The 24,931-nt window shown below is 38.3% G+C and overlaps 1 protein-coding gene across 1 annotated transcript; it reads right to left on the bottom strand.

Moving 5' to 3' along the window:
- Positions 1–278: 278 nt before the first annotated feature.
- Positions 279–24,269, bottom strand: NAPG (N-ethylmaleimide-sensitive factor attachment protein, gamma). Its single transcript, XM_004683734.2, has 12 exons — positions 24,149–24,269; positions 20,430–20,497; positions 18,564–18,648; positions 17,832–17,849; positions 17,180–17,210; positions 13,883–13,992; positions 13,709–13,775; positions 13,409–13,479; positions 7,327–7,405; positions 4,669–4,748; positions 3,968–4,097; positions 279–2,696 (listed from the first exon to the last, which is right to left on the bottom strand). The coding sequence occupies exons 1-12, from the start codon at positions 24,202–24,204 to the stop codon at positions 2,553–2,555; spliced, it is 939 nt and encodes a 312-aa protein (XP_004683791.1). The 5' UTR covers positions 24,205–24,269; the 3' UTR covers positions 279–2,552.
- Positions 24,270–24,931: the final 662 nt, after the last annotated feature.

The raw sequence follows: 24,931 nt of genomic DNA on the forward strand, positions 1-24,931 counted from the left end.
TCTTAATGCAGAGAAAGAATTATTTCCTTGAAATAAATATTAAAGTCTCCCATCTCCCCAAAGTAGCAGATAGTACAGTATTACTGAATGATCAATATCTTAAAAAGTTCTAATAGTTTAAGATCACTCCCAAAAGGACTCTGACTTCCAGAACTGAAGGGAACATCCTAAGTGCTGTTCTTGTATACTATAACTAGTCATATAATTGAGAACATGCTCTTGGAAAAAAGGAAATTAACAAGCAAAGCAAAATGAGTAATAGGAAAAAAAAAAAATCATGCCCATAGTTTCAAATTTTATTTTCATAATTGTCTTCTTATAGAAGCAATAATCTGCATTTCCATAATATATGTAATCGTCTACTCATCAAAGAGCTGGAAAAAATAGGAATAAAGCACAGATTCCATACACATATACCATACTCTGCATATGTACAAATAACTTCAATATATTAAACATATTTTGTAGACTGACTTCACTTATAATATTATAGAACATTGAATATTAGATTCTGAGCATATTCATGCAGATTTCCACTTTGGTAAAAGTGTAACACAAGTTCTGGAAAATAATTTCCTGATGTAAACACCAAATTTTCCACTTCTGACTAAACTCTCAGGATAAAAGACTTAAGTGGAAAAATAAAATGCATAAAGGTGGAACCAATGCGCTTTACTAAACACCACATAGACTAACCCTAACATCAAAGAAAATTTATAATTTCTTAAACTAGTTATTAAAAGTTCTTCAACTAGTTCATAAGAATTGCACACTAGTTACTGTGGGCAGGGAGGGTGGAGAAAGATTATGCTTCTATAAAGCCTCTACGTGGTTTTTAAGCCTCTGTCACATTGCTGCTACAAAATGCACTGAACTATTCCACATTCTGTCTTTTTTTTTTAATGTATAAGAAAAGAATAAAAGTAAAAATAATTTCTCCAAGACTGTAACGGGTAATATGGTCTATAAACAAAGATTCTGAAATATCTTTTAAGTGCTGCCAAATCGCCTTAAACAAATTATTAATTAGTTCAAATGAGCATTAATCAAAGACTCCTGAAGCTGAGCATTGATCAAAGGTCCTGACTGGAGCTGCAGAGTATGGCAGCAAGTGATGAGCTCTCTGAAACATTAGTGTGCCTTTAAACACAAATTCTTAAATATATCTTTGTTGAGACTGTTCAGTTAATCTCCACACAATTATTGGAAAGGAGCTATTCCCAGAAGCATACAAATAACTTGAGAAATCAGAATGTTAAATTTATTAATGCTTTGAGAGTCAGATCATCAATCAAGATGATCTATCCTAACATGTTCCCTGTCAAGAACACCTGCCAAACAAGGTGGTTATTCTGTCTGCACTTCCCCACGGAACCAACTGTGACTAAAATCATTTACAATAATTTACCTTAGTGTTTGGGGAAAATCTTAGCAGAACTAAGCATACAATACTCACAGAAGGCAAGAGTGTAGGAAGAGACAGAGCATGCATATGAGGGACAGGAAGCCACTCTGCATAGCGTCGGCCTGCAGATCGTACACTGGGGAAGTCTCCAATCACAGACTGGGAGATGGGTCTGGGCCACGTGACAAAAGAATGCTTCAAAAATAACCTTTGAGGAACTATCATTAAGGATTAAAATATTGGCAGTAAAGTTTCTTAAATATATGTCCTTTACAAACAACACTTTCCTTTCAGCTAAATTTGTATAGTATATGACACTTCACATGTTAAATTACTTGTTCAGTTACCAATCTAAATGAGTCAGAAATTACTTTAGAGGAGATATATATATATTACAGGCTGATGGAAATATTACTTTTTTGCTAGAACGCATAAAAAAGGCCCTCATTAGTTTACATGTAGTCAAGAGAGTCTGTCATTGTATATACTCTTTTGGTAGAAAATATACCTATACTCCAGAGTGAACTGCAGACATTAGAAAGTCACATTAACATGCTACCACCAAAATTTTCAAACTCACGTAAGACTTTAAATGTATCTTTTATTGGGCTAAATAGCTTTATAATGCTCAAAAGAGCCTTCTGTCCCAATCTTGCCCATGAAATTATATAACAATTTAAATGTATGATATGTATGTAATGTCATGGGGAAAATTGTTCTTTTCAAAACAAAACAAAATTTTAAATACTATTTTGTTTAAGCAGTAAACTTTACTCTTAGCAGCAATAATTAAGTAAATCACAAAGAAATTCTAACAAGAAATTATAAGATCCTAAGTGAAAAGAATATTTCTGGTTTTGTTTAGAACACAATCTCTAGAATTTGGCTTGCAAATTTTAAAATTAATTTTGATAGTGCATTTTTCTGTTAATTCGTGCTGGTGTCTCAGAAAAATTTTTTAGCATGAAAACAAACCAGAAAACACATCACAGGTAGTGAGTACCATGGGTAATTTGGGGAAATGGAAACTAAAAATTGTCTTTTTTAGCATTCACAACCATGACTGCACTGAAGTCTGGATACCCTTCGAGAAGTCCAAGTCCATGAGTAAGTCAGGGTCATGCTCTCTCTCCTGTAAACCGAGACCCTAGCACAACCCTCCTGCATATTCATCTTCATCTTCCTCGGCAGTGGTGGCAGTGGTTCCGTCAGGCTTGGTCTGTGGTGTTGCTGCTGCTTTCTTCTTGATTCCCCCTCCCGGGACCACCAAACTCAGGCCAAGCTTCGCATACTGTCAATGACAAAGCAGTCTCAAAAGCTGAAAAGCTGAGAACCAAGGTTCAGCCACAGTATATAACAACATAGATCTGTAAGAAGTTTTGCACTTTGTGGAAACCTATGCTCTCATTTGTTTATGATTTTTAAAAAAGATTTTATTTATTTATTTTTGTGTAGAACTGGGGTGTAGGCCAGAGGTACAGAGGTGAGAAGACTCACCAGAGACACAGTGGGGAGCAGAACGGGTGGATTTATTGATGAGGGGAGCAGTGGGAGAGACAGGAGATGTCTGCTGCGCCAAGAGAATCAAACTCAGGCCATAGCAGTAATAAGTAATAAGGACTAAGACTCAACCCCTAGGCCACGAAGGAGGTTCCAACCAATTCTCTCTTTCAGATGGAAAACCACCAGAAAACATTCAACACAATTTGTCTTCAGATTATCAGCAATGTGCCACACTTAGAAATGCAAGATAAACTGAAAATACTGAGGTACGTAATACTTGCCATTCTTATAAAGATCTGTGGAATAAGTGAAGAGTGGCAGCTAGGGGTAACCTTTAAAACAGATACAAGTTTACAAATGCCTGTGTGAGAATTTATTTAGAAGAAAACTAGTTCCTTTAGAAATATCATTTATTAAAAAAAAAAAATGAAAGACTTTTAAATGGTCTGATACCAGGACAAGACTAAAGCTGCAGGATCAAACAAATAGGAGCTCACAAACTGAAACACTGAAATGGAAGTGAACAAAAATAAAGCACAAGAGAAACCTACAGCTGAGGGTCACACACCCGCAGTGCATGACGGGCGGTGCAAGGTCATGTTCCACACACAGGCTAGTCTTCACAACAGGCTGCAAGTCAGGGATGAGCTGTTCCACATTTACAGGTAAGCTAAGCAGGTTTATATACAGGATCACACAACTAGTTGTGACAGACGTGGGATTCTAACAAGGCTACTGAGCTGCAGAAGCCACTATGGGGTGGGCCTCTTTCACAAAGCTGAAAGAGAATAAACTAAAAGCAACCTATAAAGGCCAACAGATGGAAGGAGAAGCTGAGAAATGGGACTGGATTTGAAAAAGATCAAGACAGCAGTTAAATAGATACATAAATAGCTAGAAACCCACAGGACTAACATCCAAACAATCTAAATCTTTGGTAAAATTCAGACTAATTTTTTTGAATACCAGCTGAGGCAAAAAGTAGGGGAGAAAATCTCAAGTTAAAGAAAGAAAAATAATCTCATAGCACAGGAGAAAGTCAAACAAAAGGTTACTTACATCATTGTCCATGTATTTGAAAAGGGGTGAGTTGCAGACATCTGAGACTTGATCTTGGTCTTGCTGGTCATACCCTTCAAGAAGGCGTTCTAGTGCAGCACAATCTTCACTGCCATTGAACCCTGGAATGCTACAGCAAGGACGAATCACACCTGTTCCTTCACAGAATGCTTCTCAACCAGGGATGATTTTACCCCCAACAGATGTTTGGCAATGTCTGGGGGGATTTTTAATCATTACAATGGGCACTAGAGGCTCCTGGTGGGTGGACACCAGGAAGTCGCCACACACCCCACAATATACATGACAAGTTAACAGGGAAGACTCTCAGCCCAAAACACCCAGGGTGGAGCCTGAGGCTGCCCAATTTAACCATCTCCAACAAGAAAATCCCTCATTCTGATCTTTTACTAACACATAAGAAGAGATCTTTTTCTTTTTTGTCCTTATTTCTTAAATTAAACAAAATTATTTCAGCCACTAACTCCCATGGAAGTTCCTAAGAGAAACATACAGGAAAGAACATAATTTGTGAACTCTGTTTGTAAAAGCTGAAATGGTGGTCAAGTGCACCTATCACTATGAAATTTATTAAAAAACAACAACAAAAAAGTCTCATGGTCTTAAGTATATTTCCAAGAAGCAATTTTAGAGAAATAGAAACAACACTGGTCAAGAAGAAAGGCCCCTCAGCATCTTACCTGTAGCTCTCCCTGACACATCTTTCTGCAGCCACGTAGTCATTTCTGTGGAGATGAACTAAGACTTGAGCAATTGTTTTCTAAAACAGAAAAAGTGATTATGTTCCAAACTTAGGTCAATTTAATGAAGTCAATTTTCTGGAAGCTGGAATTTAACTCTTAGAGCCTTGGTTTATAGAGAAAAAGCTTCATAAATTTTGTAGACTTCCAGAAGCTATCTGAGGGAAAATATCCAAGAACAAAACACTCAAACTCTAAAGTGCACATGCACCACCTGGTCTGGTTAAAATGGCGGTAGAGCTGAGGCCAGTCTGTGACCCTGCTGAGGGCACTAGAGAAACCCCTGTCTAGTAGACAGGCAGCCTGAGGACCACACGTGGACCTTAGCAAAGTCTCAGCATACAACTACAATGTGTTTTAAAATTTATCTATATAAGTTTAATCTTGACAAGGGAATAAAAATGGAGGTGGGGAGGAATAACTTTACAATTATACTTCAGAATTATTAAAAGAACTGCTAGGACAAAATTTATGAATGAAAACTCTACAGTCAATTAAATTATAAGTCAATGAAAGCAGTCATAATATCAAAGAATGGTAAGATCTTATCAACAAATAGCTTTAAAACATTTTTCAAAAATTTTTTTAAAGATTTATTTATTTATACATACAGCACTGGGGTACAGGCCATAGGAGCAGGGGCAGTGAGAGGATGCACCAAAGACAGAGTGGGGAGCAGAACAGGCTGACTAATGAAGTACACTGCTGAGGGGAGCAGCGGGCAGGTCAGGAGAGGTCTGCTACACCATGTGGGTCACCTCTGGGACTGGGATCGAACTCATGCTAAAGTGGCTTTTAGCTTCTTAGTGCTGTACCACCAGAGAGGGCCCATTTTTAAACTTTTAAAAAAAATCTCTCATTAAGATAACTTATTGCTCTAGCTTTAAATTCAATCTTTCCTCATCTCCATTATCAATTTTAAGCCCATTCAGTATTTTACTTAAGACATGTGCTTTTCAATTCTAAAATTCTTTTAGTTTTTGTAGTTTCTAAAAAAATAGTTGGTTTCTTTTAAAGTCAGTCCTCTTGTACATTCATTTCAGCTGTGTTTACTTTTATCAAGTGAGGCAGTGATGACAGCTGCTTCAAAGCCCTGACTGCAGCATTATTCCAACATTTGGGTCATATCTGGTTGGTATCACTAGTCTTTTCTCTAGAAAAGTGGTCATGCAAATTGTAATACTGGTATAATCTAGAACTACAATAACTAATAAGGTGATCATTTTTTGAAATGCAGTTTGTTTAAATCCAGGTTTAAATGTAAAATACATATCAGATTTAAAGGACTTAGTAAAAAACCAGAAATTCAAGAATCTTATCAATAATTGTACTAATTAGATATTAAAATAACATCATGGAAATACATAACTTTGAATATGTATGTTTTAAATAAATTACTAAAATAAATTTCACTTTTTAAATAAGGTACTAGAAAACTTGAAATTCCTATGTGACTCCCACTTGAGGCTTACACTGCATGTTCACTGGACAACATTAGACTGGGATGCTTCTGTTGGTCATGCAATATAGACTGTGTTTTTCCCTGATTTTTAAGACAACATTATAAACTGCAAAAGTACCACCTCTATTTTCCAGTTAGCTCGTAACATCATCATGATGATGAAAGGGCTTTCTAACAAAGATTTCTTGTTACTGACTTTTGAGAATGTTACATCTGATAATACACACATTTACCCTTTCATTTAAATACCAGTTATGTGGCTACAACCTGGTCATGTTTTCTTGGTTCTTTCTATGTGAGTACTTAGGGACTCTGTCCTTCACATTCTCATGCTGCATGGACCCTTCCATTAATCATCAGGAGGGTGTGGATGTCTTCAGCAGGCACAGGTTCCATCTAACCTCAGCGGGCAGGTTGTCTGTTTTGGTGAATAGGACTTGAGTCTAAGTTTAGTCCCTCTCTGCTGTTCTGGCTCTGGGCCATGGGCAGTAATTTAATCTCATTCCAAAGCCTGTGCTCTGCCACTCTGGATTGTCCCAAACATGCAATACTGTAATAAATCCACAAGCTCTGATGGCCCACACATGGCTCAGGGGATTCTCTGCCCCACTCTCCTCTGTGAAACTTTCTTCTTGCCCAGGTCCTCTGGCTAAAGAGACTGGACTTCCTTGGCATTCTAGCTGCACCCCACACAGGTGAAGATCCGTGATGCCTTTAGAGCAAAGCCAAGGGTAGAAAAAGAAAAGAAAATTTTTCTACTTCATCTGGTTAGAAAGAGGGGATTCACTGGGACTTTAAGCTTTGGACCTATATTGCACAGATAGGAGGCTTCTCTCATGACAATGCTGCAAGACAAGAGAGAAGACCCTGGAAACCAACTCCCATATTGGTTGCTACTCCAAGTTCTTACTCCCCTGAATAGTGTCCTCGTTTTATTAACTTTTTAGAGTCCATGGACAATTAGCTGTGCCCAGCAGAATGGGCTATGGTGTGTTCATTCCATCTTAGTATAAAATATAGGACCATCATGTATTATTTTAAAATACACACAAATATCCATGACACTCTGAGGTACAAGATAACCAATATGAAAAATTTTCAATGTAAAAACAAAAATAAGCACTTTCAAAGACTACCTTATAACAAGTTGGATAATTTTCAATTTCTTTATATATATTTTTTTCTTTCTGAATAGAGAGTGCCGCCTCATCAAACCTAAAAGACAAAACAAAGAAATGTAAATATTCCACAACAGAGGTAACTTTGTAATATATTTGATATCATATATTTTAGAAATAAATCGAACATCAGGCCTTTAACAACTGATACATAATATGTATTAACATAAACTGGCTTGGCTTTTAAATGTTGTCTGCATCAAGAAGACAAAAGGAAAGCCATTAAGGAAAAGTCTTTTCAAGTGGGGAGTTTTAAGTCTGGGAAGGGTCATGCATTAACAAATATCTATCAAATTCTGCCTCGTGCATGTTTAGGGAATGAGTTAGGCAATCCCTGATTCATCACCAGTATCTTTCTTTCTACAAGGCCATCCAGAAGTTCTAACAACAATGCCTCCTTGCTAAAGAACTACATCTCCTGCTCTGCCCTCACTGTCATATACTGTTTCTTGCCTCTGTGAGCCCTGTTGCCAGGAAGGGTAACAGTGGAGGACAGGTGGATGGCCAGGAAACTGTTCCAACATTCACTCCTTCACTTTTTCAACTTGCTCTCACACATTTTCCTTATTTATTTATTTAGCCCACTCAGATGTCCGAAGAAGCAAAGGATCGCCAAAAATGTTCCCAATTTCTTCCACGGCCTTACCCCTTTCCCGCATCCCCAGACATGATGCCATGTCATGTGAAGTGAGACCCTCCCAGCCCTGTGAAGTTGTAGTAACACTGAATCCCTTCTAACCTATGACTGGATACACTTAGCAGGCTTTCCCATGTCTTATCCCAACAGTAAGAAAGGGTAAGCAGTTTGTACTGTCAGGATACTGAAGAGGTATACTATGACCCAAGTTAGAAATACATAATTGTTATACTCTGTTTCCCTATATGTTAACAATCAAAATATCTGTATATTCAGCACACACACACAAGCTTAGTTTAGCTCATGTTATTCATTAAACTGAATTTTTGTGGACTTCGCCCAGCAACTTACAGCCTCATAAAGTAACATTCACTGGTGAAACACTTGTAGCAAATTACCAAAGACCAATTTGCTACGTTTTAGGCACACAAACGTATTTAGTTAATAAACAGGAGGAGGTAGCAGAATTTTAAGAATGTACCCAAGGAGTCTTGGTCCTCATATATACTTGCTATGTAATCTCCCCTTGAATGCAGACACACCTCTGAAATATGGTGGGATTCATGCCTATGAGTAGCATACTAATCAAGTGATTTTCAGTAAATCAAAGAGAGATCAAGTGAAGAGGCTTGACCTAATCAAGCACGCCCTTAAAACGACAGAGATGGAAGCCAATAGACACTGTTCTTGCTGACCTGGAAGCAGCTGCAAACTAGAAGGCTGACAGTACACAGGCAAAGAACAGGCACTTCTGGAGCAGAGAGTGGCCCTGGCTGACAGCCCAGAAGGAAACACAGACATGTGTCCCACAGTGGCAAGGAAAGGAACCCTGCGTACAGTCAGAAGCCAGAATGCCATGCAGCCCCCACCATGATTCCACCCTGGAGAAACCCAGGAGGGGACTAAGTAACAGGTGAGTGTTGTTTTAAAACATCATCTTTGTAGTTATTTGTTGTGCAGAAATAGAAGATTTAATGGGGGATTACAACTACTTGTATCATTTGTAATTGTGGCCAAGAATTTATCACAGATCCTATTTTATAAAATAAATTATCCTGGAGCATTCTGTGATGCTAAGGTCCAGATTAGTTCACTCCATTAGAATTCTCAATAGTTCAAACTTTTCATATACTAAGTCTAAATAAATCATTCATGTCCTTGGCATAAAAAGAACACATCCATGAACTAACAACTACCTAACAAAACAGCCACCTGTTATGAAATATTGTATATTTATATGAGTTTGTAGCAAAAAATATTAAAAATTTGATTAACTCTGGATCCATGAAACAGATCTGTAAGTCCACCTATTGTCAAACATATTCAAGAAGTTTTCATTACTTAGTAGAATGAACCCTAGAGGAAATGCTTAATACTACTAACAAAATATATCTGCTTACTGAAAAGAGAATATATTGTTCTTTTCTTTCTGTAATTAAAATTGAAACACAGCCCTCCCTGGTGGCGCAGCGGCTTAGGATGCAGCACTGCAAGCTAATAGCAGCTGCTTCTGTGAGTGTGATCCCTGCCCCAGAGTTGATCCACATGGCACAGCAGATCTCTCCTGACCCCAACCCTCACCCCCCGCTCCCCTCAGCAGTGTATTTGGTCAGTCTGCCTGTTCTAACCCCCCACTCTGTCTCTGGTGAATCCTCTCACTGCCCCTGCACCTCTGGCCTGTTCCCCAATTCTGTACACATAAATAAATAAATCTTAAAAAAAATAAAAATGAAACAAAATGTAAATCACACAAAAACTATGGGCGCATAATAGGAACTATCATGGGATCTCACTCATGCCAACTGTCAAAGTACACCTTTGTCAGGACACAAAGATCTTCTACTGGCTCTGGGTCAACTCAACTCCAATGACGATGTCCTCCTCACACATATCTAGCTTTCCCAGCAATTCTGTGTAGTGACTGTCAATTGGCGGCAAGTATTTCTTTAAGTGAGTCTTAGAAGTAGGGGGTAGGATGGTAGAGGATGGCACTGAAATAGAAATTTGGCTCTTTCTACTTGTGAATCACAGCACTGCTCTGGCAGGTGTTGTGGATCTAGGTCACTAAGAACCAACTGCAAAGTATACCATCTGCTCAGCTACCTCAGATCTTTTCTGGAAGGCAAGGGAACTTAAGTCTCACCAGTAAGTCTATCAACTGCCTGGAAAATCTTTTCCAGGAGAGAACAAAGGCACTTCTCTATGACTGGCTTGGGCCTCTCCCTGCAACTACCTAAATGAAATCTCACTCGCTTGTAGGAAGGAAAGAAGGAAGAAAAGGAGATATAGTAAATGGCAATTTATTTTGCTATTCTAAGATACAAACTAAAACATACTTCAGTTAGGATCAAATCCTATGACTCGTGTTAACTAACTACATTAGTTAACTATATTAACTAGATATAACAAAACAATTTAATTTTCATGCCATTCTATTAGTAGAAGCTATTTGCATAAAATATAAAATTACCTGTTTTTGTTCTTTAACTGGTAGCCTCGATTTGGGATTGTAATCAAAGTAAAGGTTCAAGGTGTTCAAATATCAAAGAAATGGGCTCAATTATCTTTGACTATTCTTTTCATTATGTTTATTGTGGCACCACTGGTTTACAACACTGTACATGTAATGACATACCTCTTCAAAGGTATGTCATCATGCTATACCCACCAAAGCCCCAATATTTCCCACCATAGTCCACTGGGTCCCTGTACATTTTGCTTTCCATACCCCTCCCATGACTTTGTGGCTGCATCACTTCTGTAGTTAAGATTTCAAGGGCTTATTCTGGCTTGTTTGTGTCTAGACCTATCACATGCTACAGTAATGCCTAGGGAAGGGATTGCTGATCCCCTAAGAAAAGAATACAGAAATCCTGGTATGAAGGAAAATATCCACTCTCTGTTCACTGCAGCACTATTTATAGTGGCCAAACTATGGACACTGAAGTGCCCCCACAGACATGTCAATAAAGACGATGGGAACAGATGCAGGAGAAGAGGGTGGCTCTCCCAGTGCCCTGATATTACTGCTGGCAAGACTGTTTCTTGGGCTTTCCTACCTTTTCTGGGGGCCTCTGTCTCATTTCCTTGTGGAGACAATAACTGCCAAGTCCTCAGTTCTCTCCCAAGGGCACACTGTGTCCAGAGACAAGGAGGACTACCGGCCGCTACTCTTCTGCCACCTTGGATCAACCCTCCACTCTCTTTGTTTCCCTCCATTTGTACTACTGAAATTCTGCTAGAAATACTGCACATTTAACTTTTTTGGCATTTGGCTTTTAATTCTTTTGTACCACATGTAGCTAGTGATCCTTGTCAATCTCAAATTTCTTAAATAAATTTTTATACCATTATATAACTGCAAAAAAAATTCCAATTTTGATCTAACAATGCATGAAATGCTATCATTTTTAGTGCATTTTTACTAAAAACTAAAAAGCAATAAACCAAATTTGTAAGCTAAAGGTTTTATGGCTGCCTTAGATTTATCTGCCTTTCAAACACATCAACACAACACTCCTCCTGCTCATTCTATCGGTACTTTCCCCCTTTCGTTGACACTGTCAAGAAAATTCTGTACTTGCTTTAGAATGGTTCTCATTACACACATGACAACTAACAGTTGACTTTTTCGAAATGAAGGTGGCTGCTACCCCAGAGGAGCTCTTCCAAGGAACATGTGTTAAGTACAGCCAGCAAACTTTCCTCAGCTGACCTTCTAGGAGATCCTGCCTGCACCCCCGCCCATGGCTACTCACCCTAAAATACAGTTTCAGATAAACCATGGTTTGGAAAGCAAAAGGAGAAAGGATGTGTGTGCAAAGCAGAAATATTCAAGGAAGCTGAGCAGAGCTCACAACTACACTTCTTGGGCCTTCAGTGAAGCCCATGGCAGGGTCCAAGGCACTATCAAGGCACTGAGAGACTGGGGAAGGACTGCTAGGAGGTGGGACAAGAGAGAAAAGGAGATGAAAGTGCGCCAAGCAGCACCTACTGACCGCACTACTGCAGAGGCCAGGGCGCCTCTGCATGCAGCACAGGCCCCTGTCCACAGGGTCAGTCCAGGTGCCACCTTACAGCCTGGCACCAACACCTCCAGCAGCAGGGATGGGGGAGGGACACACCTTTCCAGAGACTAAACAGGGCACATCAAACCATAAGTTACAAGCTGGGAATTGCCGGAATTAACATTTCAGTCCTTCTGATTTCTAGAAAGCCAACATTGTTTAGAAGAATAGAAATAATGAGCCAATGTTGATCTAGAAATTAAATTTTGCCTCATTCTTTCATACAAAAGTATTAATTAAAAAAATGTTATTTCTATTTAGACTAACAGAAAACTAATCGATGAAAGGTCCTATATAAAAATGACAGCAATCAAGTTATCAGTTCTAGATTAATTTATTCTGATGCTACTATAAATTTACTTGAATTACTTTAAAGTCCAATATTCATGAAGAAAAATTTGAATTCAGTCTCAGAAAGGATTAACAGATTCTTTGATAACATGTTTTACAATTCTCTGACAAAATATGAAGTTTTTCTGTCACTGTCGAGGTGACAAGTTTCAATTATGGTTTCCATCTTCAGATTTTCAGTGCTTATTAAATAATTTTAAATAGTATGAGATGAAGTCTTGGCAAACAACTTTATTAATAACAGAAATAGTTTATTAGACTTATGTAAAGTAAGAAAACAAAAGGAAAACACAGGAACACAGGAAGATCCTAGCTTTCTGTGGTCCAGCTATTCGTGCTTTAGGTCATGTTTAAAGGATAAAAAACTAAAAGCTGTTCCCATGGATCAGCATGTAAGGCCTCTTATCACTTATGCCTATTCAGACACTTCTCCTCAAGAAAGGTACTACAATCCAGCCAATAACAAATCTTATGATGTTGAGCTGGGTTTTAAAAATAAAAGCACTTGGCCCTCCCTGGTGGCGCAGCGGGTTAAAGCACAACACTGAGAATCTAAAGCCGCTTCTGCATGAGTTCGATTCCCGCCTGCCCCGGAGGTGACCACATGGCGTGGCGGACCTCTCCTGACCCGCCCGCTGCTCCCCTCAGCAGTGTACTTCATTGATCTGCCTGTTCTGCTCCCCACTCTGTCTTTGGTGAAGCCTCTCGCCGCCCCTGAGCCTCTGGCCTGTACCCCAGTTCTGTATGCACAAATAAATAAATCTTAAAAAAAAAAAAAGCACAATCCATGATAAAATTTGGAGTTATACTTTAGAAAACAATATTTTAATAGTATTTAATTCAATGTACCATCTAATAGTCTTTAATTTTTCTGCTGATAGGCTGGCATACCCGTGACTTGCACCAGAAAGATTAATAATCCATTTCTCAAATTACTCTGGCTGTAGACTGAAGGGAAATGCATGGACAGTTCTAGATGACTTACCTGCGACTTCGAACTAGCAGTCTAGAAGCTTTTCCTAGTAATTCAACTGCCTGTCGTAAGCGTTCCTCATTCTAAAGGAATTAAACAAAAGTTATTCAATAAAAGAGTAGCAGAAGTTGATTAGGAAAGGAGACACTAAAGTTGCTAGGCCAATTCATTCCCTAAAAGAAAAATCTTAGAAATAGAGTTCAGATGCAAACATGGAAAAGTTGTAAAAAGCAACCACTGCATTTCTGTTTTCCTACATATTATGAATCTAAAATTTTAAGTACTTTGGAAAAAAATAAAAATCAAACTTACTTCAAACACATTGGCTGTCTGTTGATATAACTGTACAGCCTTTTCTGGATCTACATTTTCTATGAGCCTAAATTAAACAAGAAAATTTGACTTACATGAGGAAAAAACACTTTTCACAGGACTTTACGGTAACATGAAGAGAATGGCCTCCCTACAGACTTGTGCCCCACTCACTTTCCAGCTCGCTCCAACGCCATGGCCGCTGTGTCCGGGGTGCCGTTTTCTAGATACATCATGCTGGCTTTCTCAATCAGCTGAACAGCCTCGGGGAGTTTCTGCATCTCCTACAGGCAAGGGATATAGCACAGGAAATGCAGAGCTTAAGAAATGGAGTTAATCTGATACTCAAAAGATTCTATCCTTAGTTTATGAAAGTAAATGACTCAAAATACTTTACAACACTATATCTAAAATGAAATGCCTTCACATAGTTATTTTCCCCATCAAACTTCGTTAGCCAAATCAAAAATATGTCAATTTATTTCCACAGAGTTCATCATGGCTTCAGTTTCAGGAAAACTATAAAAACCGTACATGTGTGCACGCGCACCTCCCCCCCTCTTGCCCCCCCCCCCCCGGCCAAATCTACGGTATCAGCAAGTCTGCATGCCCATGAGACAACAGGAGGCTGTGCCTCAGCTGTATCTCACTTCATTAAACCTCCTGGAAGTGGTGGTATCCCTCCAGCTCCCTGCACATCTAGCTTCCCTCTTCATTTCAGTCACTCACATCTACCCTGGCTTCTTCTAAGTTGCGTCCCTTTTCCATGCTGTGATGCATCGACCATAGAAAAACTCAAGTGGAATGATATCAATTAATATATCTTAATATATCCCCAAACCTCAGTGAAAAAGCATTTTGTTACAGAAATCAAAGGTCAATGAAAGAATAAAGAAGCTATAATATACGCTTAAGAATGTCTGAAAGGAAGGGAAGGTAAGTCCCAACAAAATTTATTATATCCACTTTAGTCCTGGAGGCATCACTGTACCCTTTACAGATTGTTTCTTCTCCCAACTCACCTATCCTCTAATTAAAAACAAACACTGAGCGGCCCTCCCTGGTAGCACAGCGGGTTAAAGCACTGCATTAAGAAGCTTAAGCCACTTCCGCATGAGTTCGATCCCCACCTGCCCTGGAGGAGATCCACATGGCAGGGCAGACCTCTCCTGACCCGCCCGCTGCTCCCCTCAGCAGTGTACTTCGTCAATCTGCCTGTTCTGCTCCCCACTCTGTTCCTGGTGAATCCTTTCACCCTCTGCATCTCTGGCCTGTACCCCAGTTCTGTATAAATAAATCTTTAAAAAAAACAAACACTGAGCATCTACTATATGCAATACACTTTTTGGGGGGTGGGGGTTAAAATAAACAACACACAGCACTATCAATGAGTTTTGCTCTTGTAAACAAGCAACAAAGAACAGTAACTGTCTAAGAAAGGAATATGAAGTACCATTTACGTCATATGTTAAAAAATTAAGCTCTTTGCTGTTGCATTAAATCAAGCAAGATAGTGAATAGCAAAGGTACAATCATAATATGATGCCTCTCCATAAAAACAAATAGGCAGCCTTTTCAGAGTTACACTCTTTTATACTCTTTACAATGTTCCAATATGGCAAAATCATTGAGAAAATTGCAATTGGCCTATTGTCAGTGTCTTGTGTGTCTAAGTTGTGTTATCACTTCTATGAAGCCAACAGGGTATAAAATTATAACAGCTGTGACGTGATAGAACCAAAGGTTGATCCCAAAGTCCCCATGTCGTCCTTGTGCCTCCAGCTACATACTGTTTCAGCCTAAGCATAGCTGGGGATGACACTTTGGTAGAAAACTTTAGCCCATAGAATTAACTGTGGGCCACAGAGGCTAACACCCACTGTTGCCCGAGACATTTAATGCAATGCCAGCACATGCCAGAAAGCTTTTTTAATTTTTTTGGTCCTTTTATCCATCTAATAGGTATACTTCTCTTTCATTCAAAAAAGTGCCTTTCAAATTCACAAATTAAACAGCAACAGAAATGTCTGAATAGAAACTGCTGATGAAGAATGAAGACTCAAATATTGATTAATACAGCTGTTAGAATATAAGGTAAGTCTGTGAGTATTTTATACTATCGTGTTCTAGCATTTTCATATTAAAATAGTGCAACCCAGTAATAGGCCAAAGTACAAGACCATAAGAGCCCCCTACTTGACAGTTCCCTCATTCTTGGAGGAAAGTAACAGAGAAAGCCAGGGCAGACAGCTAGTTCTTTCAACAAACAGAAAAGTTCTAGTTGCTATGGAATTGTTGCCAATAACCTGATTAGTATCCCAAGTATCTATTTGGTTGTATGTTTCCATCAGAAAAGATTTATCACTATAGCTACATACAGTTTATCACAGGAAGCATGACACACTTTCCTATTACTAGAAGTTTAAATAGCCTTCTTTCTTCAACACTGCAGCAAGAAAGTCTTACTTTACTTGACGATAAATTCATGCTGTATTTTACTTTATGATAAATTTATAGAATTGGAATTCCTGGGTCAAAGGCTATAAGTCCTTGAAATATATTAACAAATAATTTTTTAAAGACATCAGAAAATCTCCTTGAAAGTTAAACGTTTAATATTCAACAGTAGGAGGCACAGTTGTGTGCACAGCATTATCCAGAGAGTGAGAGTATGGAGGGATGTAAGAAAATGTTGTATGTGTACATTAAAATAACTGGGTGAGAAGTATTAAACGTGTTAAATTCTTTAATTTTTCCAGTGTTTCTAATTGTTCTATATGTATGCACTTAAAAAATTCAGTAAAATTATGAAAGTCATAGAAACTAAAATAGAAGTTCTTAAAACAAATCTTTGTAACAAATAATTCAAAAGAGCTTTTACCATACTAGAGAACATGAGAACAGAATTTCAGTTGCCACTTGGCATACTCTGAGAGCTAGTGTAATAAAATATCTGTTTCAACAAAACATTAATTCTTAACTTGTTTTTAAGAAGCAGAAATATGAACAGTGGCATGGGCACATTAGCCAAACATTCCATTCAATGAAAATCAGAGTTAAACAGCAGAGTTCAAGTCTGTGATGCTTTTTAATGCCCACTGACATATTTATATAACAAGCAAAAATGTCTCCTTTTATAACCTATCAGTAATACCAAATTAAGTTTTTATTACACTAAGTCTAAAAATCCAAAGAAGAGTACCTCCCACACAGTTCACTGTTTAGTGATACTCTCTCCTGGTTACAAAGCTTAGAACATTCCAAGTTCCCTCTGAAATTTCACTTATAAAACTCCCTATCTTCAGGCATACATGTGTACCCCACAGGTCCAATTAGCATTACTTTGGATGAGAAATATTAACTAAAGATCCCGAGCTTTACAGCAAGGAGACTTTTCAATCCAAGTGACATTTAAGTTCACCATGTAGTCAATTTATTTTACCTATGGAACAGCTGGAACACATTACTGACCTTTAACATCATGCCGGCTTGCTCATAAGCTCTGAAAAGAGAATATAATTTCCTGGATAAGTTCTTAAAGATAAAGGGAGAAGAAAAATTTTCTACCACATATACTGGAAATTCAAGCAACTAAAACTGGTGCAGGCCCCATATCTTACTTCAGTCTTGTATTAACACACAATACAAGAAGCTTTCTTCCCTTTACTTTGTGGGCAATAATGCCTTGGAAACATCAAACATATGAGTTAAAGGGACTTTATTTTACAGATGCAAATTAAAGCAAGGCTCAGAAAGTTTAAATCTTTTTATTTAACAAACCTAAATTCATGTATGGAAACAAGTAAGTACCCTCAATATAAAAAAAGCTCTCGCATCTCTCCATGGGGCACTATTATGAAGGGGGAAAGAGATTCTAACTTACTTGTTTTTTTACAACTTATTGAACAAAATGACCCCTAAAATTTACTGTGAGTTTAACTTAAACACTACCTTAGAAATGACTTAATTTTTAAGGTTCAAGGAAAGACTAAACAAAACAAAAAGAAATGACTACTTAATTTAAATTAATCCAATAAGCAGTCATTATTTATGAATTTCTAACAGGAAAAACAGCAACATTTAAAACACAGTATTCTGTAAATACATGAAGATATTTACTTACTTGGCAGCATGAAAAAGACTGATTGGATATAACAAAGTCAAAATTAAGGAAAAAAACAACTCAATACGTTCTAAAGATCTACTGTTGAAGCCAAAGTTAACTAAGTCACTGCCCCACTTGGTTTCAAAGCACAAATCCTAAAAATAGGTAAATAAGTAATTTAATGCCTGTTGATATCACTTCCAACTATAGAATTCACAAAAATACTAACAAAATATAACATACTTTCAACTAATTCCATTATGCATTAATCTGAAGTGTTTTCCTAAAATGCAAGATTACAATTCTAATCTGGAAAGTGAAATAAACATTTTTTAGTTGATAAGTTTTAAAATATGCCATTTAAGATGACTGGTAAAACATATTTCAAATATACCTATGGTAGACTACCTTTAAAATGTTAGCATGATTTCTACTTCCCAACACCTGTATACCTCTTCACTTTTTAATATCTGCCTGTAGATTTTCCTCATGTTTTCCCAAATAAAGTCATTACCAAGAAAAATCTGTAATAATCAAAATAAATCCCCAAACGTAGCTCTGCAAAACAGTGGATCTTATGATCAAAAGGTCTCTATAAATGCTCCTATAGAGTTAAAAATGTGTAATTCTTCTGATCATTTTCTGATTTAATAGCACTGTATTCCACATGTGCAAATGTGTAACAAGAAAAAAATAATATGTTTCTGTCAAGATCATTTGACAAGCCTTTATAAAGGCTGAAAAAGATACGCCCTATTATTCTCATGAGCAACAGCTTCTTTCAGGCAGGCATCTTTTGCTTGTTCAAATTGTTTGGCATTTTTAAAAGCAACAGCTGAAACAGAACAAAAAAACATACTTTCTATTTTGATCGTTAAAACGAAATCATAAATCATCATCAAAATCTGTGTTGTTGTGTAATATTACAAAATACATTAACTTAGTCAAATATCACTTAGAAATCTTCACATAACTACAAAATACTATTTTTCTGTACAGCATTTTTCCTACAACTGCTTCAATTATCAATAACTTGGATTTATTTTCAAGTCTTTTTTTAAATTGTAAGTTACTGGAAAGAAATTAGTGCTACTTCCAGTTAAAACAAAAGTCCTTCTAACATCAACATATAAGCTTCAAGAAACTATAATCAATACAATTCTCCTAAGTAACAGGAATTATCACATAATACAGTACCTTACTTCATTAGCTTTACAAACAATAACAAAACAGTCCATTATTTACACCTTACTCTATCTTTTAAATTACTTTAAAATCAAACACCAACAAATACATTAAATATTTTATAACAAGCCCTTTTTGAAAAGTACAATCTTTAAATAAATGTCTAAAACACAGTGAGTTTTTTTTTTTTTAAGAAAGCTCTCACACTGCCCAAGTTTCTATGAAAAAAGTTGTCACCGTCCAAAGAAGCAAAGTATTTTGCTTGCTGATGTGTCCTCGTCCCAACAAAACAATTAGGAGATATTAAGAAATACGATACTGCATATTTTGGAATACTTATCAAAGGTTGCTGATATACCCACTGCTTTCACAAAATATTTATTAATAATACACTCTAAAAATTAATTTAAAAAAACACTGAAAGTAAACAGACTACGAAAACATTTTCATCCCTGGATTTCTACATTTTTACCTTTTCAAAAATTCATTCTGGTTTAATATATTTTATATAGGCCTTCAATAAAAATAAGCAAGGGTAAGTTAAGAAACAAACAAACAAAAATAATAAAATCTATCCTGAAATACACCGCTGAGGGGAGCAGCTGGTGAGACAGGAGAGGTCTGCTGCACCATGTGGGTCAGCTCCCTGGCCAGGAATCAACTCATGCTGCAGTGGCTTCCCGTAGCTTAATAGTGCTTAGATTTAACCCCTATGCCACCAAGGAGGCCCCTATTTTACTTTTAATTTATCAGAATGCTTTTTTCCTTGGTAGTACACTAAAACTAAAGTCTGTCAAAAGCACTTATCTAGGTTATTTCCTATGCTAGGCTATCAAATTTGATCTACTTGGGCTATTGGTATTGCTCAACACCAATTGCAAATTGGTGTTCATATATTATACTCTATACTCGAAATAACAGTGAACAAGTTGAAAGCTATCACTCCATAATTTAAAATAAATTTTTAATAAAATCCCTACCTGTTCCATATTTGAAATCACTTTTATCTTACAGATTAAATGTATTAAAGTATTTATATAAGTTAACAGCTTGTACATTTATCAGTGTAAGTCAAAAACCACATGCCAAGCAAACATGATTTGCAGATCTGTTTAAAATAAATGCTAGTTTTTTTTTAAGGTTAACAAAGAAAAATAAAATAAGAAATATGGTACAACCCCTGAAGTGATATGTAACTTCTAAAGTTCAAAAATATATAACTGCAGCAGCACACAGCTATCTCTGCTGTCACAACAGAGGGAGAAGAGTGCTGACTCAGACCTCTACACCTGAAAAGAGCAAGTAGGAAAAATGCAAAGGCTTGGGCAGGCTTTTTATTTTTCCCCCAACAGTATAGGAAGCATTAAGAGTGAGTACCATGGTAAGACGAAGTGACACACTGAAGTGACAGGGCAGCGCCCACATACATACCCGCTTTTCCATATTCAGAGGCAGCACTGTCATAATCGGGTTTCCATTTTAAAAAACCAGTTTTCAGGCTAAAATGAAAAGAAGATATATTTAACAGAAATTACCAATCACATTTATTAGTCAGAACCCGACTGTAATGACCTTGTAGGTCCTTAGGGAAGGACGGGGCATCGAGTGTCATCAGACTACAAGTCTCCATCTCCCCCATCTCTACCTAAATTTAAATTCCCAACTTCTATTCTTCCTCCCACAGTCATAGGCTTGGTTTCCTTCCATCTGATACATCTGTGTAACATCCAGGCATGGTCACCACAGCAGCACGCAGCAGTATTACCGGGAAATATGCCAGACACGGAACCAGAAAGTCTGGCAGGAGCAACAACCCACCTTTAACAAGTGCTGAAGCACATTAAAGCTTGGGCCCCTATGAAGCAATGCAGCAAATAAGCTGTTGGATTTGTGAGACTGAAATGCAGGAGAAGGTAGATAAACACTGAAGAGTCAGCAACACAGGAGACAGGTCTAGTAGATAAAATCTCCCAAAGACTGCAGGGGGGTCTGAAAGACCCTAAGATACAAACAGGCAAAAACAATAAGGGGACTCAGCAGAGCTGAGAGTCATTCACCACCACTGAGGGAAACCAGAAAATCAGGGAAGGTACAAACAAGAGATACACATGACTGCTAAGACCCAAACCAAGAGACAATTCTAAGTCCCTCTCTTATTTGCCCCTTCAGCGATATCTTTTTTTTTTTAAATTTCAAAACAATTTCCAGCTTTATATTTAAAGTTTAAACTAAGGGGCTGTCAAACTTAAATGTACAAGAGAACTGCTAAGTAAACATACATCAAATTCTAAATTTCATGTCAATTAGTGCAAGTCTGCTTACATATAAACCTGCTAGCTTCAAGGAACTGGGGAGCTTCTGAACTGAAAAGGGGACTCCCCAAGGGCCTTCAGAAGTACATTCAGTGACAACTACGCATACTGCTCAGAGGCCGTAACATTTACAGAACATATTTTCTGCCAATTAAATTTACTTACACAAATTTACATGTTTACCAAGAATTTTTTGGCTCAGAAAATAAAATCATTACATTTCATAGTGTCTAATCCACAAAACAGAGGAAACTCAATACAGCGAAATTGTAATCCTCCACTTCTACACCAAAACACTTAATATATGCTATAATTAACATAATTTTAAAAAATCCCACCAAACAAGACATAATCATTTGATTGTCTTATGTGCTATATGTGCAGTGAGTCAAAGATTTCAAAATACAGCAAATCATCCCCATTCAACTAAACACCTCTGATTAGGAAGAAAGTATTCTTAACCTAGGTTTAATGGCCATTAGGATTTTCAACTATTTTTGTCGAATCAATAAAGAGAATTCTATGGAGAAAATAATAAAGAAAAAGGTTTGATCAGCTTCTGCTGAACCAAAAAAAAAAAAAAAAAGAGCACAATCTAACATGTGTTTGTGGGATTATTATTACAAAATGATTTGGCATTTTCAGTAGAAAAAAGAAAATCCTGGTCCTAACTCCTGGTCCACCTACTGACAACTCTGTCCAGAGGCACTTTAAGCATAACATATTCAAACCTGAATTCAATACTCCAGCCCTCCCTACCCACTATCATGTTCATGCATATGTACCCCATCTTAGATGAAGGTCTTTTCCCCCACTCCATCTCCCAAATTAGAAACCTAAAAATCAAGCCTTTTCCTTCATAGTCAGTCATATCATTAAAGCTTGTCAACTTGACTTGGCAAAGGTGACTCAGTCCTGCACCTTGTACCTATACTTTCATTCAGCAGAGTAATGGAAAAGACCTTCTTCCACTCCCTGCATCCTGGAGATGAAACTTATCCTTACTTTAGCTCCACTGAAGACACTGAATATTCTATACTAACATTTAACCCCTGTGAAATAATGTAAAATATGGTACCGGTCTCTGGCCCATGATCCTTACAGAGCCTTGAAATTTCCTATGTGAAGTGAGCACTGGGGAATCTTTTTTTTTGAGGTATAATAACATTTGCTACGAAATATTTTATTAATTTCAAGTGCTCAACATGACTTCGTATCTGTATGAATTGCAAAATGATCATCACAATAAATATATTAAACAGCCCATCTTTTATTTTATCAAGGTGACACTGGCAGACTCCTACTGGGGCCAGAAAGGCCAAATCATGCTTTGAAGCTTGAGATTTTTAGCCTCACCCACCAGAAAAGGGGAGAGGGAATAGAAATAGAATTATTAATTAACTGACCATGACAACCTAAAGGCAGCTTCATAAAATCTTAATGGCAGGGGGTCCAGAGAGCTTCCAGGTTGGTGAACACAAATATAATGCACTCCACAGGGAGAGAAGCTTCTACACTCAGTTACCCTAGCCTCACCTTATATGTTCAGCTGGTTGTTAATCCATATACTTTACCCCATCCTTTAATAAATCAGTAAATGTGTTTCTCAGAATTGGGTGGGTTACCTAAGTAAATTAACTGAACAAGTTAACCAAGTTGTCTTGGGAAGCCTCGATTTGTACCAAAGTCAAACAGATGTTGTCAGCAACATGGGACCCTATGGCTAGTGAATGACATCTGAAGTGGGGTGGGGGCAATCTTGAAGGGTTGAACCCTAATATGGAATCTAGGCTATCTCCAGGTAGTGGAGGTCACCCAGCTTGGAAACAGATGTTTGATGGATACATGGAGCAAATGCTCCCCTCCCATTTTAACTGGTTTCAGAATCAATACAATACCTTTTATTGAATATGTCAAAATGCTCAATCCCCTCACCCCAGGCCAATGTCCACAATGCCACCACATCTGACAAAAATAAATCTAATTTGGTGCACCAATTATTTAATTACTGGAACTAAGGATCGAGTCCATTTTATAGTCTCATTTGCTTTTCTATAAAATTAAGAATTTCCACTTGGAAAGTTGTGGAGAGCTCACGTTTGGGAATATGAGGCATTTAACACAGGGAACGATGCCGACTTTTCATAACAAGCAAAAAATTCATTGGAGTACTGAAACTCAGGAAGATGGAAGTGTCAAAAGGATTGACTGGGCAAAATCAGTTCAGGTCCAATAAATATTTGCTGTGGGCTTACAGAAGCCGCAACACAAACAAAAGGAGACTAAGAACGTATAGTTCTTGCCCCCACGAACAGTGTGCTAGGGAATAACAGTGCACCAAGTAATTCTCTGGGCAAACTTATAGCCTCCTCCCCAACACAAAGGAGTGTTACAGAGCAATAATTCTCAAAAGGGCGACTTTATCTCCCAGGGGACATTTCCGATTGTAAGAAATGGGCAGGGAGGAGGAGAGCGATGCTGCGGTCATCCAGTAGGCAGAGGCCAGTAGCACCAGTTACCATGCCACAGGGCAGCCCCACAATCATCCTCCAGTTCAGAGGGCAGAGGTCGAAGGACTCTGCATAAGCGAGATCAGATGGTAAGAGCAGATGACTTCAAGCAGACAAACCACGCTTCCGGAAGAGCAGCGACCGGATTCCAGCCCCGGAGGTCGCCGCCTGGATGCCGAGGTCCCAGGAAGCCTCCCGGGCAACCGCGCCGCGGGGCCCTGGTTCGCAGCTCCGCGCCCTTCTTCCAACCCGCAGGGTGGTCCAACGGACCGGGAAAGGGCAGGGACCTGGCCCCCATGCAGACGCCCAGGGAGGATCTCTCACTCACTATTTCTCAGCCTTGGCAAGGTGCTCTAGGCCTTCGTTTATCTTCTGAGCCGCCATCTCCACTTTTGGGTCCCTGACGTGGACCGCCACTGCCCGGACCGCAGGCGTGGGAAGCTGGGAGGGCGCCGCCGCCGGGCACTACGGAGGCCTGCAGTGCCCTTACTTCCTGTAGCGTAGCCGGAAAGGGAGCCGGAGGGGAGGGGCGCAGAAACCGAGCGGCGCAGGCGCAGAGCTCCGGCTCTTGGGGCTTCCAGCGCAGGCGCGATGGGGTATGAACCGGGCCCTTAGGTCCTTCAACATTCTAGTATTTAGTGAACGCTTAGTGGACGTGTCAAGCACTGTATTAGGCCCCAGAAAACCTTCACGGACTATAACAGACTATAAACAAAAAAGAACTCTTGTGGTGCCAGCTTCCGCGTTGGCATTATTTTTACATATGTTCCTAGCTGTGATGGCATTCACAGACAATTATTCATTATGCCCTTTGAGCGCATTCAGTAAGAGAAACAGAATTATCCTTGATTATTATTAAATTATTATTATTAAAACCAAATAAGGGTTCAGAATAAGAAGTTGGAAGTAAAGGTCCCTTGTCTACAAGTCCAGTGTACTCTTCCCACCCCAGTTCCACCTTAGGCTCTCCAGCTAGAGATGTGGAAATTAGCCTATCAAAGACAGAACAAAGGGAGAAAAGATTTGTAAATAAATCTTACAAATTTGGTGCAAGTTTTATTGACATGAAAGCCTTCCTAAAGAAGAGCTACAAAGCAGTTAAGCCTGGGTG

This window comes from Condylura cristata, unplaced genomic scaffold, assembly GCF_000260355.1.
Source record: "Condylura cristata isolate star-nosed mole 26May11 unplaced genomic scaffold, ConCri1.0 scaffold00016, whole genome shotgun sequence".
In the NCBI taxonomy this organism is placed as follows: domain Eukaryota; kingdom Metazoa; phylum Chordata; class Mammalia; order Eulipotyphla; family Talpidae; genus Condylura; species Condylura cristata.